The 21,342-nt window shown below is 44.0% G+C and overlaps 1 protein-coding gene across 1 annotated transcript in view; it reads left to right on the forward strand.

Annotated features, from left to right (window-relative positions):
- TMEM132B (transmembrane protein 132B) overlaps nucleotides 1-21,342 on the forward strand; it is a 210,441-nt gene that overhangs the window by 151,976 nt on the left and 37,123 nt on the right. The window contains exon 5 of the mRNA XM_063173211.1: nucleotides 17,066-17,209. Coding sequence (XP_063029281.1) covers nucleotides 17,066-17,209 — 144 coding nt within the window. The remainder of the gene's footprint in view (nucleotides 1-17,065; nucleotides 17,210-21,342) is intronic.

Here is a 21,342-nt window from a genome sequence, read left to right on the forward strand (position 1 = left end):
GAAGAGCAAATTTCAAAGGGAAAACCACGCTGTTAAATTCCGTGTCAGAACAGGGAGCTGCAATGGGTGTGGAGTCTTTGGGTTGCCAGCCCAAATCCACCTCTGCCCGCAGAAATCAGAAATGTTTACCTGTGGCATTGCCTGGTTTTAGGGCGCAGAGTTTCTGTGCCAGCAGCCTCAGCCCTGTGGGCTGTGATGGAAACCTTCATCCAGGGCTCCCCAGCTCAGATATTTCTGATTTTCCCTCTTTCCTCGTGGGCTTTTAACTCAGAGTAAACACGGACTTCCCACTTCATCTGTAGTTTAAATTCAAGTATTACCTATTGCTTATCAGTTGCATAAGTTCTCTTTATTATGTAGCTTACACAACAAAATGAGCATCAAGCTGTTTGGGTTCTGTATTTGTAAAATCACTTCAGCATTGCTGCTGTTTCCATGATGATCTGCTAAAGAGAAAGGAACATTCCCAGTGGTCTCTAGTTCCTATCCCATAATGTGAATTTCAGTCCACAAATAAGAATAGTTTGTTTTGTGAAAAAATGTTCAGGCTAAGAATTATTCACAGAAAATAACTCTGATAAATGAGTACATTTTCAAGTTTTCCATGGTCATGATCAATTCGCAAAGAGGAAAAGGAATGCAAAATTAATCAAATAAATTATTCATTATATTCACTCAACTATAGCTAACAGTGAATTGTCTAGACAGTAATTACTAATTTTTAACCTATGCATGTTCACATAACACTATTGTGTGAATAGGTTCAGTATACAGTGGCTTGAGATAATAGTAATGGATGTAAGTCAACTAGCAGGTGATTTTAATTGGGAAATTATATTGGATTTTTCTATTGAACTTCCATAAAACATTACATAAATATTGAATCTCCTCACTGTTTTTTTCCAGCTGAATATACAGGCACACAGAGTTCTGTGCTAGTTTGATCAGTGCCTAAGCAAACATCATTTTTTTAATTATTATTATTTTAATTCTGCTGTAAAACTCTCAAGAAAACCATTAAGTTCAGAACCCAGCAGGAATCTACAAGGGGCCTGCTGCAGGAACATTTTCCATTTCAGTGATGATTTTCCAGCAGCAGCTTTGGCTCTTGAGGAGGGCTGGGGTTGCACTCAGGGTCAGGTTGCTGCAGAGTGGGTCCTCCCACTCCATTGCTGTGGCAAAAATCAACATTTTGGGGGTTTCCCTGTGTTTCCCAGGCAATGCAGGAAGAGATACCCCTGCTGGGATTTGCTGGGTGGAGCTGGTGCTCCGTTCTGTGGGTGTGACAGTGCAGAAAACTGGGATTTAGATTCCCTTGACTTCTATTTTTATTTTTTTCCCAGAAATCTCTATTACTGTTTCAGTTAATCAGAAAAGATATTTAAGCGAAAAGTAGAGGAATCATAATTTCAGGTGGATTTGTCGCTGCAGCTTGTGCCCTGTGGACTAATTGGGAGTTGGGAATTTTGTGGCTCTGAGCTGATCAGAGGCTGTCATTTACAAAGCTCTCCCATCTCCCTTCAGGTGACTTGCCTGGAGAGGAAAATAGCAGGAAACCCACACAAACAATTGGAAATGGTGCAAAAACTAGGACATTGTGAAAGGATGTTTGCATAAAGTGTTGGTTTTGTGTGTGTCAGCTGCATCCTCTGGGATCTGGCTTGTAGACATTAAAACCCATCCACGTAGAGCTGCCATTAACCCTAATGCCAGCTCTGATTCTGACTTCCTGTGTGCTTAATGTTATCTTAATGCAATTTGATTTGGTATTTAATTGTAGTAATTTAATTAATGGTTCTGTAAATAAAAAGGCAAAGCTGTGGCCTCCTGCACGCACAGATATGCACAGCAAGCAGCTCCAGGCTCCTGGGAGATTTGAGTTTCTGTGTCTTAAAGCAGAGTTTAACCCTAAGGGTGTATGATAAAGTGCCCAAATCCCAAAGTGACCCTGTAATGGTGTTTGCACTGGAACGTTTCAGTGTTAGTTCAGGCTTGTGGGAGGAGGGTGGCATTTAAACCCCAACCCATGCATTTCTCCCTGATGCTTGTGGTGGAACAGGTCACCTCTCACACAGGAACTGCTTCCTTGTGTGACTGCATTACGTTTAAATTAGTTCACAAAGACTGGGTTATTAATGAAACTACTACTAATTGGATAATTGCTATTAATATTGCTACAGAATCCTGTTGGCCCAGGGGGTTATTTGCGAGTCAGAGCTCGCAGGTGTTTCTAACCCTGCTATTGATGTGCCTTTGACCTTCTCTAACACATGCTGCTCGTGTCTGCTGCACACTTAAAATGTCTATTAAATATTGATTAGTCTCCCTTATAAACCATTTATAAATAGAAGCATGTAGTATAAATGTAACCTAAAATCATTAAGGCTACATGGTGTGCAAGTTAATAGGAGCAATGTTGGAAAGTTAGGGAGTGCATGAATTGAGGGAATTGGGTTCATAAACTCTTTTCTTAGTGCAGGATGGTGGAGTTCCCATGGCAGTCAGGGATTTCTCATAGCCTCCACTGAAGGTTTTCCTCTTTTTAAAAATTTATTTACAAACAAGAGCTGACATAAAACCCAAATCTTTTTCCAGAGTAGAGCTGCATAAAGCACAACTTCAAATACTTATGCAAAGGAGGAGGAACATCCTGTGTTCACATATGGAGAAGAGGTCCAGGTTCCCCAGTGAAATGCAAAGGTGTTCTGCTGATGTTAATGGAATTCTGCTGCATTCCCTACACCATAAATCACAGCCAGCTGTTTCTAAATCAACTCCAGCCTAAACTGAATTCACTATAAGCAGCGTCCCATTGCAGCACAATTGCTGCCTCTTAAGCTTGGAGGTAAATCACATTTATGTCCCTTCAAATCCATTGCTGGTATAAGGAGATCTGAGTAGGACCCTTTGCCTGAGCTTGCCTTGCCCTGAGCTTGCATTGCCTTGGGATTTGGTATTGCAGAATTTCCCTGAGGTGTACTGTGCCTGTGGGTTTATTTTGGACATCACCCCTAAGGACAGAGCAGATTCTGTTGTCATTAATGGGGTTGTCATTATTCTGTTGTCATTAATGGGGTATTTAGATAGGCAAGAGCCAACTCTGATGTTGTTCAAGGCCTGATGTGCTCTGAAACCCCACAAAGCAGGGTGGGAATGACAGGTCCAACCTCCCAGGCAGTGACAGCAATCACCAGGCCTTTCACATGCCAGGGGAAAAATCAGAAAGATGGAAACGACGATGAACCAACAACGGTTCAAATGCTTTCTTTGAAAGCATCTCTTGCCATTGCAGCTGCCTCCCTTCTGTGTGATGAAATCTCCTGCTCAGATAAGCAGAGGATCAGCCAGGCACAGGCTGTGCAGTTTTCACTTTCAGAGCCTGTACCTGACCCCCAGCTCTTAAAAGCAGAACAATTAAGCCAATCCCAAAGAGGATTACAATTGAGAATTAGAGGCTATAAATGTGATTTAGCACGGAGTGCTGAGCATGACAAATCATTTATGTGCCCAGGCCTCACTAGTTCTGCAATGAGTTTTATTTGGAAGCGTGGAGCAGCTCAGCTCTGGCCGGGCTGCAGAACCTCTCTGGAGCACAAAACGCCACCAGTTCTGTCAGCTCCTTGTTCATGGGAGGGAATCCAGGGCATGAGCGTGCCAACCAAGCTCCCAGGTTATTTCCCTCTTTGGAAAAGCTTGTCTGAAAGCCTGATTGTAGCCCAAGGACAAGGCAAGGTGGGCTCAGGGTTTTGTGTTCGTGTGGCTGTAGGAGACCTTGATGCAAAAACTTGTCAAAACTTGCACTTTAGTGTACTCAAAGGGAAGAGTTTCTTGATTGTTTTCCCGCTGTGAGTTCCTCTGGGAGAAGTTTGTCTGAGTGTTTCACTCCTCCAGAAGCTGTTGAGTGTTTCATTGATAAATGAAGATATTTCCCCATGCAGAAGGAGCATTAGTAGCACGCATGTGTGTTTGTGTGTGTCTGTGTATTGAGTTGCCTTGGAAACAAGGAGAGAAAGCTCCATGGACCAGGACATGCTTTCCATTCAGGGAACACTTGTGCTATTGTAAAACCACATGCAAAAATAATCCCGTTCATTCATGCAGTCGGGGAGGCTCTTGCTGCAGGGAGCAGCCTGTGAGTGTGGATCCTGTGTAAAGATGACAGAAATCATCTGTGATAGTGTCCCCAGGATGAGGGAAGAGATGAGAATGTTGACTCCATGTTTCAGAAGGCTGATTTATTATTTTATGATATATATTATATTAGAAGAAAATGATATATTTAAGCTATATAATATTTATATAGTTTTAGTATGTAAAAAATTTACTAAAAGAATAGAAGAAAGGATTTCATCAGAAGGCTTGCAAGGAATAGAAAGCAATGATAATAAAATCTTGTGACTGACCAGAGTCCCAACACAGCTGGACCTGTGATTGGTCATCAAGTAAAAACAATTCACATGCTGGGTAAACAATTCTCCAAATCACATTCCAAAGCAGCAAAACATGGAGAAGCTGAGGTTTCCCAGCTTCTCAGGAGAAAGGATCCTGACAAAAGGATTTTTCATAAAACATGTCTGTGACAGAAATCCATTTGACTCTGCTTTTGAGCATATTGCTGAGCAAATTAGTTGATATTGTTGAAGCTGCTAATAAGGTGGGAAAGAAAAGGAATGTATGTGAGTTATGCAGAGCCCTGGCAATGCTCCAGGTGTGAGTTAAAGTCACCAAGACACAGAACAGGCCTTGAGTGTTCACATTGCAAAACAAAGCGGACAATTTTACCTTATGTGTAAGAACAGCTGCTTCAGCATATTGCCCTCAAAGACAGCATGTTGAAACAGCTGTCCAAGTGTTCTGGAGGTTAATCTACTCAATTAATCATTGCGGGTTTATTTTCAATGTATAATCATGTTTGTGCTGTTCCTTGTGGGCACGTGAGCAAAATATTGAATATAAAGTTTTAGTCATCGGTGAAACGCCTGTCAGAACACTTTGAGGGAAAAACTCTCTTTAAAGTGACTCTTGGAGAGATAAATGGGGGCTCCCCTTGGAGCAGCTGGAGTCACACATTGCCCCCATCCCCGTGGTGCTGCAGAGGTGAGGATATGATGTAAAATTAACAGGTGTGGTTGTTGTGATGCCCAAACAATCTGCAGTGAGACCCTGCCCTGGACAGAGGTGTGCTCTCAGGGTGCTGTGCTCTGAAAATCACACTCTCACAAAAAGGCCACAGCTCCCACCTCAACTGAGTTCACTGTGCAGCATTTTGTGAATGAAACCCCAGGACCTCACACGTTTTCTGCATATTATTCACTGCCACGGAATTGTAAACAGCCACTGTCAGAAAAATCCTCTGGCAATCCATTTGACCAGAAATAAATAAGATCTAAACATCATTCCCAACCTTTCTAAATATCACTGCACATGTAAAAATAGCAAAATCTTTATATATCATATCCCAGTGCACCTTTCATGTCAGTGTTTTTTCAGTCAAAGGCAGGGTTTTGTTTACCCCAAGAGACCGTGCAGAACAAGTGGGAAGAGCTGTGACAAAAGTTGGTGAAATACAGACTAGAGCAGCTACACACAGCTAATGCTTAATGGAGTCCTTTCCTCTGCCTCGAATTTCCCAGATTATATTGGTTTATTCCCCTCTGGACTGAATAGCAGTGCGTGCTGGAGTGAGGCTTTTTAGATTGAAACTCTGCTTTGGGATTCTTGTCCAAAAAGGAGAAAAAACAAAGGACACTGCAGAGGAGGAGCTGCTGCTCCTGGCCAGCTGTCCCAGGCTGGCTCTGTCCCTGCTCTGTCTCATTTACCTGGCCAGGAGCCCTCCTCCTCTCCTCCACCCCTGTCACCACTTGTCCTTAGGGAGAAATGCAGGTGCAGTTTTATTCCAGCCTGTTCTCCATAATAGCTCTTGTCAGATTGCATTGGGTCTGTGCGCCAGAATTAATTGCAATGCTGCTGGGAGAAAAATCCCAAACTAAATCAACAGCAACCTGCACAACTGCCTTCATTAGCCAGGAGGAAGGAAAGCAGCACTGAAGTGCCACGTCTGAGAGTGCAACTGGTGGGCAGGGAGCTGAATGCCAGTGCCATTGGACAAAAAATGAAAACCTTTAAATGGAAAGGTGAGTTTGATGTAGTTGTGACTTCAGGAGCTTGACCTTGGTTGACCACTTTGTATTGGCATGAAAAGAAACTTGCAATAACACAAGAGAATGCAGAGGGAAATGTTTGAGTACCTTGTGTCACTTTTTGCTAGAGGAGTTTTCTGGAAGTAGTTTTTGGGCTTTTGGAAAATTCTTGCATAGTAACAAATGAACAATGATTTTTGTTTCAAGGTCCTCTTTATCCGTTGTTGCCTGGAAAAATTGAAAATGCAGTAGTTTAAATGAGATATTTGAGTCATCATGTTGAATTTGATTTAGGTAAGAGTCTCCCTTTTTGGAGGAACACTTTGAAAACAAACTTTAAGAATTATTGCCCCCCATCTGTGCTGAGTGTGTGTCAGCACCAAGGGGTGAGATATCACCAGGAGGGGAGGATGTGCCTGAATATTCCAAGGTGGGGGAAAAAAGGAGAGAAGCCCAAGTGCTGAGAAGGGGAAGGTGAGGAGAGCTTGCTCTTTTCTGTGTGATTGTTCAGGGGTGCTTCCAGGTACAAGCACTTTGCAGCTGGAATTGTGTGTCAGGTTCATGGAGGCCTTTAAGTGCAGCACTTTTCCCACCTTTTTGTTCAATTCTTTGCTAAAATGATGTGTCAAAATGCCAGAGAACCTCCTGTTTTGTTCAGCTGTGTTTTCTGCAGAAAGCCTCTTTTCCTGTGCCCCTCTGCCCATTTAGCAGGAGGATGTGCAGGGAGGGCCAGAAAGGACCTGGCCTCACTCCTGGCCTTCCTCCCACCTCACAGCTGTCAACAACCTGAAATTGGTAGTGCAAAAGGAGAAATAAATGTATTATCATGAAAACCTGCCAATTTTTAGAGGGAAAGTAAAGAATGAATGGTTAACAGAGGCAATTTTAAGGGAGATAAATTTCCTTAATGGAGGTGAATAGCAAATATTCCTTTTATTTGAACAGTCCAGCAGGGCTGACCTGATTTCTTTCTGCAGCTCAGGTGTATTTTGTGTCTCACATTAGGGAAATGGCAGAAAATGGGAGAGGCTTTCCTTCCCTTAGATTGCTCTTGGAGATGAGTCCTTCAACACAAATTGGGTAATTCTCTTTTACCTCTCTTGCTGCACCCAGTTTATCTCCCTGGAAAATCAGAACTTTCCCCATTTCTCATAATGGAACAGGTTCTGAAGAAACGGATGGGGAGGTTTGAACTTAAATCATGTCTTAACGACTTCTAAGGGCTAATTATGAATACAACAACTTGGAAGCAAAGATAGAAGTCTTTTTTCACTTTCCTTCAGTGTCTGTTGTTGGAAACCCAAGCCAGCCACTCTTTCACAAAGTTTACAAACAATTTAAATGAAAAAAATTAAATCTACTGTGGGATCCCAGCCTGGTGTGAGTTTGGTGCTGAGGTGTAAGAACAAGGGACCAGTTAAAACCATTTCTCAAGGAAATGTGCTGTGATTTTGATATTTACTTGCCTTTATAGAATAGTAATGGGAGACCTTTGTCTGTTTACAGAATAATTCTATTGAAAACCAATAACTCTGTCACTTCCTGTTGCTGAGAAGCATTGATGTCACCCCCGTGCCCCACCTGTGAGGTGACACTGGAAACCCCTGGCAGTGGAACATTTTAAATTGTTTCAGATTAAGAGATTTTCAGTGATTTTCCCCTTGAACTCCTGCAGCTGCCAGTGGCATTATAAACTCACGTGCCATTATAAACGTTGGATATGCCATTATCCATTTAAGAAGGATGGCAAATAATAGTGTAATACTGCATTTCTTCCTTTCCTTTCATCTCTGCTGCATTTGGAGCCCTCTGTAGTTCCTTGCAGTCACTGATGTTTGTTTTGCTGCACAGCTGAATTTCAGAGAACCTGCCAATAAAATCCCCATTTTTTTTGTTATGCATAAAGGCCACTTAATAGGAAAGGTGTGGAAATTGGTGTTTAAATTGGTCAGAACCAACAGCAGGTTTGAGTGTACCCAAGAACAGGCAAGGACCTGGGACTGAGGAATAGGGAATTTTCCTCATCTGCCCCTGGCCTGGTGGGATTGCCTCTGCCTCAGTTATTTTAGATGTATAATGAAAATAACTGCAATAACTGTCCTGTTGTCTTTGGCAGAGCTGAGAACTGGCTTGGAAGTCTTGTGGAAAGACTGGATACTAGAAGCAGTAGTTTAAATAAATCATTGTATACCTAATTTATAGAACAGATGAAATAGAGATGGGAAAAGATGAAAATTCAATAGCTTGATGCTGAATTCACAGCAGTTTTACATTTCTGTGGATACTTGGTCTTTATTATAGTTACTACCTCCAGTCAGTCTCTTTTTAAAATTTTTTTTATTACCTTCCCACAGATTCTTAACACATTCTTTCATTTGAGGGACTGTGTTTCCTAAAATCTGACGGACTCTGGAAAATATTGATGTTCTGACAGCAGCAGCTCAGCTTTTGAAACCCAGATGATATTGTCCTAGTCTGCAGGAAATAAATACACTGCACAAGAGTTCACTGGGAAATTCAATCATGAAAACAAAAAAGGGATTTTGTTCTGAACTTGAATAAAAAAGAGTCTGTTCTTTGTAAAAGTTGTGCAGGAAAAGAAATAATCAGACACAGGGGCATGTCAGAACAAGGTGGAACGTAACACAAGGTGAGCAGACTGACAAAGTCAAGAACAAAACTCAAGCCAAGAAGAGGCAGAGGAAGGAAGTAAAAATCCTCCAGTAGTTCTGAGAGCAGTCAGAAAACTCTCAAAAACTCACCCCTAATAAATCAAGGTTCTGATTTGAAAAAAAATCCAATTTTTTAATTTTAAGGTTTTTTTTTCAAAAGAAAATATTCTCAAAGTTGTCTTCTTTACACTTGATTTTCATGGAGAAGCTAATTTGTTTTCTCCAAACCAAAAGCATTCCCAGGCAGTGCCAAGCCCAGGTAGGTGAGATTTCCCTTGGTGTTTGTTTGACAGGAGCTGGGAGGTGGAAGGCAGCTCTCCCTTGGGTGCAGTGCCAGGGCAGGAGCTCCCAAAATCAGGGAACAGAGCAGAGAGCTCCCAAAATCAGGGAACAGAGCAGAAGGAGCTCCCAAAATCAGGGAACAGAGAGCAGGGAGCTCCCAAAATCAGGGAACAGAGAGAAGGGAGCTCCCAAAATCAGGGAACAGAGCAGGGAGCTCCCAAAATCAGGGAACAGAGAGAAGGGAGCTCCCAAAATCAGGGAACAGAGCAGGGAGCTCCCAAAATCAGGGGACAGAGAGAAGGGAGCTCCCAAAATCAGGGAACAGAGCAGAGAGCTCCCAAAATCAGGGAACAGAGAGAAGGGAGCTCCCAAAATCAGGGAACAGAGAGAAGGGAGCTCCCAAAATCAGGGAACAGAGAGCAGGAGCTCTGGGTGTGCAAGGATAGAAGGGCTGATGCTGCACTGGCCACAGATGTGGTGTTTTTCTTTTCCCTGCATCCCATACAGCAGCAGGAGACTTTATTAAGTGAAGCAGACCAAAGGTGCATTGAATGTGAGTCTGTGTCACTGCATGGATTGTGCAGGGTGTAAATTTTAACTCCCAGGGGTGAAGGAAGCAGCAGCTGTGTGTGGTACTGACTGTTTGCGGTTCTGAAAGCAAGGAGGGATGGAGATTCTCTCCCCTGATTGTTGACTTCAAGCATAAAGAGACATGTGAGCCCTTCAACAGGCAATGGAGAGAGAGAAATGTTCCAGAGAATCTCTGGTGCTGGCCCTGCAGGCACTCAGGGCTCAGGAGAGGCTGAGCCAGGCTGTGAGAGCCCAGAGCAGCTGTGAAATCACCTGAACAGGTGAGATCAGTGAGTGCAGCAGCCTGGCCCTGGCAGATAACACAGCCCCTCTTCAGGAATGAAAGCAGTAATTCTCTGGGTGAGGCACAGATATTTCCTGCGGATCCATGCTGGTCAGAAAATGGAATCCTCCTTGTGCAGGACAGTGAGTGAGAGCATCTCCCAGGGCATGTTTAACCTCCATAATGCACTTCTCAAATACAGCTAATGCTCATCCTGCTCTGGCCAGGCCTTTCACCAGTGTTTGAGCTGTACTCAGGGGAAGACATAAACCCCACTTCTCCTGCCCCTGCCCAGTGACTGCTGTCTGCCCTCAGGAGATCCCAGAGCACTTTGCACAGGTCGTGGCTGCTTTCCCAAGGATCCCTCCCTGCTCGTGAATGGTTTTCCCTGAGGCACAGCCCTGGGAAGGGCTGCAGGGAGCAGGGCTCTGTGTCCAAGGCAGGGAGAGGCACGCTGCATCCATGTCCTGCAGCATGTTGGGATGTGGTGCAGACACGCTGTAATTAATTTGTGCATCCTTCTATAGCATTAAGCAGCTGTTGTTACAGAAGGACGTGGATTCCTGCCCAGGTAGGGCTGGTGGAAGGGGATGAGCACACAGATTGCAGTGCTAAACTCACGTGATCCACAACCTTATGTTTCAGTGCCTGCAGTTCTGCTCTCGTGAAGCTGAAGCCTTTTCAAGCCATGAGAGATGCCAGCTCTCCCACTGCACCAGGGGCAGAGAATTCCCTCTAGAAAACCCTCCCTCAGCCCAGTCTGAAGGAAATATCAAAGAGTTAGAGAGTGTCTGAAGGAAGCTTTTCCAAATGGCCATCCCTGATGTTGTTAAATATTATTAAGCCTGTGGGACAAAGACACAGAGCCAGAAAATTGTATCTTTGACTGCTGATGGTGCTCAAGTGAATCTGATAATTATGTTCCATGGCAAGGCATGGCCTCCTTAGACTCCTCTGTGGAGAAAACAATGCCTTTGAGGAACGTTCAGATTAATTATTTCATGGCCATTTGAAAACAACCATTAGTGTATCAGTTTGTACCCTCACTGCTCTCGAGCACAGAACTCTGCCCATTTTGTGTCCACTTGCAGGGGGATATTGTTTGATTCCAGTCAGAGGGGAGCCACAATTTTATTAAGTCAGAACATGATTATGTTCTTCTGGAACAAAAAGGGAAAAAACCAATATCTTTAAATGAACTGAGAAACTCTAAATATGCTTTAAAATGGTTCCCAGTCACCTGCTGCTGGGAAGGAATGGCTTGAGCCTGTCAGGAGAGCGTTCAGATCCTGCTCAGATTTCTGAATACAGCACAAATTCCAGTGTGAGTGGCTGGCAGAGCTTTCCAGATTTTGAGGCTGACTTTAGGCCCTTTGTTTCTTGGCTAAAGGGGCCTGAAACAGGAGTCAGGAGCTCTTGCTGCCTGTCCTCTGTGCAGACATTCAAAATGAGGTTCACAGCATTGCTGCCCAGCTCTGCAGCCCCAGGTGGGCACTGGGAGCAAAGGTGCCACCAAGCAGGTTTGGGCATGATGTGCTGAGCAGAAATGACCTGAGCCCAGGCTCAGAGAGGGCTCTGCTGGTGCACAAGGCACAGTGAGTCTGCTGACAGGCTGCAATTACTGCTGCCAAGTGCACCAGGCTGTGTTCTGAACCTTTGCTTAATGGGGGCAGATCTGTTCTGAGCTATGAAAAAACACAAACCCCAAACTGCCTCAGGTCACAGAAATGACAGGCTCTGTGTGTCTAATCAGGTTTCACCTTCAGCAGCAGGTTTTGCTTGTTCATCCTACATAAAGCTCACAATGAGCTGAATTTCCTTGGTTAAAAAACATGAAGTGGAGTAAATCTCAGCTTTGGTGTCCATGAATCCATGAGAGAGCTGCTCTGTGTGCCAGGTACACTCTGCTGAGATCTGAGCTTCCTTCAGTGGCTCCGTGGCAAAAAGACAAGTTCAGAAATGAGACTCTGCTGTGGAGTCTCTGGATCGTGCTTTTTTGAGCTAAAGCAAATTGTTTTTGCAGCACTGATACACATCTAGAATAATATTCAATTAGGCTAATGGCTGCTGCTCCATTGTTCAGTGAGAAGCAGTGATTGGGAACCCCTGAGCATGGCTCAATCTGCACTAATTCCTGCTGCACAACACCTGCACCTGCCTGGCCATCCCACAGCAAATAAAGCCTTTTCAGAGGTTTTATTTCTATATATTTATATATATGTATTATTTCTATATATATTATTTATATATATATTATTTATATATATATTATTTCTACATATTTCTATTTTATTCTATAGGTTTTATTAGGAGATAGAGGATGACCTTTAGCTTGGACAGCAGAGGCTGCAGGGTTTGTGATGCCCCTCTGTCAGAATTGACCCCTCCAGCAGGGATGGATTCTCCAGGGATGAGGAAACAGAGCAGGGGATGGATGTTGGAATGAGTGGGATGGAGACTTGTGCTGACACCTGAGAACTTGGGGAATTGCTGATTCCACAAGTGCTGCACTGAAATGGTGATTGCAGAGTAAGGAAGCAGCTGAAGTTCAGCTCTTTAGTGAGGGAGGAAGGAAAGGAAATGAGGAAGGAAAAATGTCAAGGAATATAATCTCTTTGCAAAATTTTACATTTTCTAATCTTTCATAAACACATAATCCCAGCTGTTTGTTCTTGCCTTTGGGTGATTGAATGGTGTATGTTACCTGATAGAACAGTGGAAAATGGAGTTTTCTCACAGCCAGGTTTCATTAATATGTATTGGAAACCTAAAACGGTGTTCAGCCACGAGGGGTAAAACTACAGAATTGCTGTGGATTATAATAATTTCAGCAAAACATCTAATTTATATATTAAGCTTGCTTAATGGATTTATATTGCCTTGCTCTTTGATCTGAAGCAAAAGGTGGTGAATAATTTATCAAATAAAAAGCCCTCCCCTAGCCCAGCCCACACGTCACAATCTGCCCTGTAATTTACATTTTTTAAGAGATGCCGTTTCCAGGCAGAAGAGCTGCTTCCTAAAAGACTCCTTCTAATATTACAAATGTATTTTCGTGAGCTACACTCAGGGGAAAGAAATAATAATGAAGGAATGCAATTCTACAGACAAATGTTCCAGCTCTCTGCCTTCCTCACTAAAGACAGTCATTTCAGCTAAATGCCAAAAGGCATTTAACTGCAGCATTTGTCAGTGGAACAGGGCTGGCTTTGGGTTTCCCTCCTGATTTACAATGGAGTGTTTATTGGGTTTAGTGTACTGTAGCATGTTTTGTTAACCTCCAGAAAAACGCAGGCAGCTGGTGCATTAATCCCAGGGATGATTCCTGTCAGGGGACAGGGCTGCAGGGCTCTGGGGAGCTTCTGGCTGCTCCACGGGGCAGCAATCAGCTCTGCCTGACCTGGGCCAGCTCCTGAGGTGCTGCTTGTGAGATGGATCACCCATGCCTCCATGGCTTCATTTTTCAGCAAAACCAGGGTGAAAGTGCTGCATGGTGGGAGCTGGGGGAGCTACCATAGCCACCTGCCCAAGGAGCATTTAGGTCACTGTTCAGTTGGGTTTGAGGCACAGTTCTGGGAGCTTTGAGCCTGGAGCTCCTCAGCTGATTTGTGCTTATCCACGGGAGTCACTCCTAAACATTCCCAGCTCCTGGTCCATGCCAGGGACAGCCCATGGGAGTCACTCCTAAACATTCCCAGCTCCTGGTCCATGCCAGGGACAGCCCATGGGAGTCATTCCCCACATTCCCTGCTCCTGGTCCATGCCCAGGGACAGCAGTGTTTGCAGTCACAGCCCATGGCAGTCACTTCTCAACAATCCCAGCTCTTGGTCCCTCCCCAGCGTTTGCAGTCCCAGCTCTCTCAGGGCTCCTGACACTTCTCCCATTCACTTTTCCCCCTCATTTGTCCAAACCCACCAGTTGTCAAACATTTACTAGGGCTGTGTGGCAGCGTTGATTCATATTTAAATAAAGCCATTATGCCAGCCTTGAGTTCCAGTAGTTTTCTGCTCTTCCTCTTGAGTATTTCTCTCAGTAGTGCCATCTAATCAGCTTTAGGTTTTAATTAAACAGCTGTCATTTGCTTCCTACTTCTGTTGCGACCTGATGTTGTATTAAATTTTAATTTAGCCTGGGCTGCATAAGAAGTAGATTCCTTCAGACAACAAAGAAATGCTATTAGCAGGTTACAGTTGTAATTAAGAGGAGCTCTGCTGAAGTGCTAATGCAGTCAGGTAGAGAGCTGCAGATAAACACACATAATAATAATTATTATTATTATTCAGGGATGGAGCCTGTGATATGAATGTGTAGATTCCACCCCTTCAGGCTGCTGAGCTGAAGGAGTTGGTCAAGATCTGATCCCAAGAAAAGAAATAGGAAAGGATTCCCGCTTTTTCACCAGGGCCTTGCAGTGCCCACAGTCAGAGGGTCCTGGCTGATGTTCCACTGTGCCACATTGGAGAACCATCAGCTCAATGAGCCCTCTCTGCATCCCAGATGCTGCCAGAAATCACCAGAAATCACAGGGAGCTGAAGTTCAGCAGCTCTTTTCCTGCAGGAAACTCTAGCATGGAAATGCAAACCAAGCTTTACAGAATTTAGATGAAATGTTATGACTTGTTGAAGAAGCACTAAAAGGTTTGTTTATAAATCTACTGGACAGTCAATTAGTTCATATTTCTTCCTCAGGGGAAATATATTTTTGCAGTCTATAAATAGCCAGCCCTTAAGAAGGCTTTAAACAGCCTATTATATTTGTGCAGCCCTCAGTGCAGGCATCAGGCCTGTGGGATATTGATTTTGTGGTGGAGCTGCTCACAGAGGAGAGCGGGGTTTGTTTGGGAGGCTGCCCCAGCTAATTAGCACAGGGGCTCCTGTGTGTGCTGGGCAGCTCAGCACGGTCCTGGTGCTGGTCTCATGCTCATCTTTTATGGGAGGAATGCAAATGCCTTTAAAACTTCACATTGTCCTTCAGTGCAAGGTCTGAGTGCAGCTTTGGCACTGAGAGCTGCAGAGGGGGCTGGAGGCTTGTGCTTTGCCAGCCAGCGTGGCCAACACCTGGGTGATGGCACAAACAGCACAGAAACCAAATGGGAATGGATCAGGCCTGCTGGGAGCTGGTTCCAGTCCACCAAGGTGCAGAGAGCCTTTAATCCTGGCTCGGTGTTTAATCCTGGCTCAGTGTTTAATCCTGACTCCCATGTGCTTTGGTCAGGCTGTGACTGACACAGGCCCTGCCTGCCTGACCTGAGCAGCTCACAGCTGTGCTAACAGAGAGGCTGCAAGTGGAATTTGTTGTGTGCTCGCTGTTTGTGACCTTGGCCAAAATAGATTTTCCCCAGATGAGTTGAAGAACACCGTCTATTGTTGGAGAATGTTGGAGAATTTCTCCTCCCGAGCCCTTTGACCCAGGACCACCAGGTCTTCATCAAATATCTGATATCTGAGGGCTTAGGATATATGGGGTGTTTGCAGTGGTGAAATCTAACTGCCTCTCCTCTGGCCTGTGGATGAATTACCTTCTCTTTGCTGTCTTATAAAACCTTTTTCCACGTGAGGTGCCCCTAAGTGCTTTCTTCCACCTGGCAGTGCATTTTCTCCTCAGCCTTGTTCAAATCTCAGTCTTTGCAAAGGATTTTCAATTGTTTTTTTCACACTTCCACTTCTGTCACACACTCCTTTCTTTGCCAGTGTCCCTCTCTCCTGGCTGGCAGCTGGTTATAAATGATCCTGTTCAGCAGAAACAAAAACCAGACAGTCATTGACTGGTAGAACATCTGGTTTGTGCCTCTCAGAGAACAGAACAAAGCCTGCACTTATTTCCTGAGGTGTTATCCAAAAAGCCTCTCTGCTCAGGATGACTCTTCAATCACACTGGAGTGTGATGTGAGGCTGAGCACGTCCTTTCAGGGCTGTCCTGAGCAGAAATGGACTCCAGTGTGTGCTGGATGCCTTTGTGCTGCCCATAAACCTCTCTGGGGCTCTCAGAGGTGCCTGGCACTGCTGGTATTAGTGCTGCAGCTCATTTAATTCAGGCTGCTTTCTGTAGAAGGTTCTGAATATTGATTAATAATACATCTTAGCTGCAAGTATTTATTGGTCTTCTCCAGCTGTCCTTAGCTTGTGGTCAATGCCCATTATTCTCTATCAATCTAGCCAGCAGCCAGAGCAAATGATAGTGAATATATCTCCCTATGCAAGCTGCCATCAAATTTTTCACTAAAATCCATTCCTTCTTCCACCAATTCTAATAATGGAATTTAAAGTTAGATTGGTTTGAAGCAACTTTTTTATTTTTTCCCCTGCTAACTGGCAAGCAATTAGTTTTATGGAAGTTGCAAAATGAAAAGGGGATTGATTCAGAGCAGTATTTCCTATTGCAGGTTTTTTGAGGGGGGCAGAATGGATCCCTGTGAAATCCCAGATCATTCCTTGCCCCATTTGTGTGTCACCTTTTGGGCTGGCAGTCAGCACTGCTTCTGCTTCTGCTGCTCCCCTCCAGCCTGGACCTGCTCATGCCAGGCAGGGGCCTCTGCAGCAACTCATTTGGAGTAATTAATCAACCTGAGACAGAGAGGAAGGCTGTGAAATGGAGTCATTAGAGTGCCAGCACTGTGAATTCATCAGGGTTACAGATAAACGTGGTTAAGCATCTCTAGGTGGGGAAATACTAAAACAATCGTGTATGGATGTTTTTCTCCTAATGTGTTTATGGAAGGAAATGGTCGACTCACAGCAGAGTGAGCTGGAACAGGAAGGAAGAAATGCTGTTGTGGTGGGGGATAATCACCTCCCAAACCACTGGCACCATTTGGGGCAAAGGGCTGGGAGGTTTCTGGTGATCCTGCTGATCCCTGGAAATCCTGCTGAGCAGTGCTGTGCTTTCAGATCCCTTCCCTCAGCCAGAAATGTGTAAATGGGCTCAAAGGGATAAACCCAGGTTTGTCAGAACAGGCCTTGGTGCTCCTGATGCAGCTTTTGGCTTAGGAAGCTGCTAGAACATTGCAGGGAGCTGGGAGGGTGGGAGGTCCCATCCCTGTCACTGTCACGACCCCTGTGCCATTCTCGTGCTGTTGTGCCGCTCCAACACTCAGCCTGTGTTTGTGTGTGCCCCCAGGACACAGAAATCCTCAACACGGCCATCCTGACGGGCAGGATGGTGGCAGTGCCAGTCAAGGTGGTGGCCGTGCAGGAGGACGGCTCCGTGGTCGACGTCTCCGACTCCACCGAGTGCAGATCTGCTGATGAAGACGTGGTCAAGGTGAGGCACCCACCGGAGTTTGCTGCGCCCAGTTCTGGGCCCTCAGTTTGGGAGGGATGTTGAGATGCTTGAGTGTGTCCAGAGGGGGCAACAGGGCTGGTGAGGGGCTGGGAACACAAACCCTGTGAGGGGTGTTTGAAGGAGCTGGGGGTGTTTAGCCTGGACAAGGGGAGGCTTAGGGGTGATCTTATTGCTCTCTTAGAGGTGACCTTATTGCTCTTTTGGAGGTGACCTTATTGCTCTTTTGGAGGTGACCTTATTGCTCTCTTAGAGGTGACCTTATTGCTCTCTTAGAGTGACCTTATGGCTCTCTTAGAGGTGACATTATTGCTCTCTTAGAGGTGACCTTATTGCTCTCTTAGAGTGACCTTATTGCTCTCTCAGAGGGCAATGCAGCTCCTCCCAGAGGGTCTCTGCTCCTCTGGGCTGTGCCCTGCCCATGGTTTCACAGCAATGGTACAGAATGTTGGCACAGGGGGCAGGCAGATTCCTTCCTGCTCTGGCTGCATCGCCAGTCAGGAGTTTCTTAAAATGAACGGTCCTGAACTGTACCAACGCCTGTAGAGAGTGACAGGGATAAAGAATAACAACCATATTGCAAAAAGTCTTAAAATGAGAGCTGTGAGCTTTTAAACAATGTAGTGCTGTGTTTTACTGTTTTTTGTTTTTTTATATTGTGTTCAAGTGGTTTTGTCTCCCTGACATAGTGATGAAAACTGTGTTGATGTGACTTTCCCAAGACCCTGCCTGTCTGACTTCTGACACCATTGCATGGCTTGCAGCTTTTAGCTCATTAGTATTATTAATATTTTAGACATAAAAGAGGTGATTTTGAATATCTTGAATATATTAATTTGTTTTATTATGTGATTTGAGGGTGTTCTTGTTTCAAATGAACTTAAAAATTAACTACAGAGAATTCTGTATGAGGTGGGTTTTTTGGTATTACATATGGGTTCCATATTTTCCCTTAGGTATCAGATAGGGAAAGAAAAAAATCCCATTTTATTTTTCTGGAAACCAGAATTCTTTGAAGGTCCTTACCACAGGAACATGGATGAATATCTTTGTATATAACTAGATTAATTGTCAAAGGAAAAGACTGCCTTGATAAATGTTGCTATTCTTTACATTTTTTCTGTGTAGCATACAGCTATTATCTGATTAGTGACTATTATTTATGAATTGATAAACATGAATTGTATATTATAAACTCAAGCATTGAGTTCTATATCATTAACATATTGCTGGGACTGTTTTCTTTTTGCACCTCAGAAAACCAGATCTAAAAGATGCTGTGTGGGGACTTTTATTTTTATTAATTGAGCTTCTAGGACTTGCTGTACTTGGAGAATACTGGACTGAACCAGACAGGATTTACAATGTTTTGTGGGTTTTTTTGGCAGTGACTTGATATAATTCAGGTCTTCATTTGTCTGCTTTAGGAGATTATTTGGGTCTCAAATCACTGACACTGGGCAATGCCCCTGTGACCCTCTCCCAGGCCTGGTACCCATCTCTCAAATATTTAGACATGGTGAACAAACCCATGAGGTCTCAATGTGGTGTTTGTTGAGTTGATATTGGCTCATCCTGGTGGTATAAATGGGAAGTAATGTTATTTTTGTGAAAATTGCAGCATACTTGCATGATTTCAGTCACAAATTACTGAGACTGAATGCTGTTCAGGCATAATTTTTTAACTGCAAATATATGTATTGGTTGCAAGATTGAATCCATAACAATTAATTAGCTGAGTTAAAATTTAGTACAACGTTTATGTGCCTATATTTTTTCAGAAAAATGCATATTCCGTTTACAAGCCCCTTTGGTAAAGTCAATATTGACTTTGCTTCTGAATTTCTGTTGCCTTTTCCATATAGGTTGTAGTGCTAAACCCTCTAATGAGAGTTGTCAGGCATTTTGGATCTAATTGCCTTATCTTAAGCTTCTTTTCACTCTTAATTCTGCCTTTATTGTTTCTTTGATGCTGGAGACATATTCCTATTCTTTTGGGCAGAATAGAGTGTTGCATTCTTAACCTTTTATTTCTGTTTAATAGCTAATGATTTAATAGCCAATTAATGAGACAACTCTTTGATCACTGCTCTAACATCATTATTTTCAGTTAAGGCAGTGAATTGAAGCTAGATTAAATAAAAACAGGCTTCCACCCAGGCTCTTATGTGTTTGTACAAAATGAGTTTTTCTGGGCAGGGACCTGGTGCTGCTCAGAGATGGGCAGAGATCAGAGATGAACAAGGGTTTTATTTGTGTGCCAGAGCTGGGAATCTTCCCTGTTCTCAGCCATTTCACAGTTTAACAGCTTCCCAAGGAGACAATATTTCAGCTCCTTTTTCCAAAGCCTACCTAATTAGTGGTAAATACAATAAAACACACCCAGGGGTTTTTGACCTTGCATTTTCAGCATGTGATCCTCAAAGGAATCTGACAGCTGAACTTGCTTTGGTTCATCCCAATCTCTGCTTCCTAGATTTGACATAAATCCTAATACTGACCAAGCCTCCCACTGGAACTGGCTGCCCTCTAAAATATTTGGATGGAAACATTCCTGTAAGTTAATGGAAGTCTTGTGCTTATTCCATGATTTAAAAGGAGCGTTTAGTGCTGTTGGCATTTGAGGGAAAAGATTGGCTTTATGATTAAGGCACTGAAATGCTCCTCAGCATTAATTTCCATATCTCTTGCTGATTTCCTGTGTGACTGTGGGTAAATCACTCATTCCCCTTGGAATCTTGCTTCCTTATCTGCTCACAAGGAGAGAAATTCATCCTTCCCCCTCCTCCACCTGCGTTATATGGTTTCTAGAGTTTCTGTTGACTCTGAATGGCCAAAATCCTCATCTTGACCTCATTCACAGTGCTGTCCTCTCCTCCAGGACCTGTGTGCCTGCTTTTCCTGCAAACCCTAAATAACTAATCAGGCTGTGAAGCTGAGAAGAAAGGAATGGTGTGAGCGTGGCAGAGGTTGATTACAGAGGGTTTATTGCAGGAGGAAATGGACCCTGAGGGGCTTTGGCATGGCCAGAACTCAGTGAGGAGCTGCAGGCAAGGTTCATGCCCTCCTCTGGAGCAGTGCCTCTGAAAGCCTGAGCTGCAGTAATTCCACATGAAGGGAAATTCTGGAGGCTCTGGGGTCCCATGGTAGTTGTAAACATCACCATCAGCATCAAATGAAGGAATTCTAATGAGGACAGCTTCTTAGTCCAAATGTTTATCTCAGTGGTGTTCGATTGAAAGAGAGACAGCTGCCCAATTAATTCATCCTTCCATTAGTCATAACTCTGTGTCCTTTGCAAGTTACACACAAAGTGACTGATTGTTCCAATTAATCTCTGCAGTCACTCAATGCCTTACACCATGGACTAATTTAGCCTGATTTTTTTTATTTTATTTTACTTTTTGGTAGGAGAAAAGGCCCTCAGTAGAACAGCAGGGAGTCAGGGCCTCCCCCTGCCCATTTGTGCCCACACATGAATCAGTAGGAACAGACAGGCTCCCCGTGCCCAGCACAGGCACACTGGGAACAATGGTGCTCAATAACTCCCTGTGAACTCCATCTGTGCCACAATGTGCCTTCCTTGTTATCTTGCTAGAGGAAAGCTCTTCAATGAATTATTTTTCACCTTTTCATAATTTCCTGTCTAATTATAATGAAAGTAAAATTCAAACCGTTCCTGCCCTCTACTTTTGGAACACAAACCTTATCTTGAACTCTCCATAATTAATGGTAAAACAATAGAAGACCTAATTTTCCTGGCAGCAGCCAGCCAGGCTTTATCTAATGTGCAGAAAAACCCAGTGTAACAAAGGCAGAGAGGTAATAGCTGGAATAGATTAAATCTGAGGAGAGTTCTTCCCTCTTGCAGACAAAGCAGATGAGTGACTGAGGACCTCATCCAACAGCCCTGGGCACAGGGATCTCCAACCCCAGCACAAAAACTGCAACAAGGACCCATGGGCAAAACACAAACAGGGAAATGGAGGGATACTGAGCTTCTCCAATTTAGATGTCACTGAATTTTTGAGAACAAACCCTTGCTGCAGGCTCACAGCACATTCTTGGGACAATTTACAGAAAGAAGAGCCTGCCTGGAGTTGTTAAATACAGCT

Source organism: Melospiza melodia, chromosome 20 (assembly GCF_035770615.1).
Source record: "Melospiza melodia melodia isolate bMelMel2 chromosome 20, bMelMel2.pri, whole genome shotgun sequence".
In the NCBI taxonomy this organism is placed as follows: domain Eukaryota; kingdom Metazoa; phylum Chordata; class Aves; order Passeriformes; family Passerellidae; genus Melospiza; species Melospiza melodia.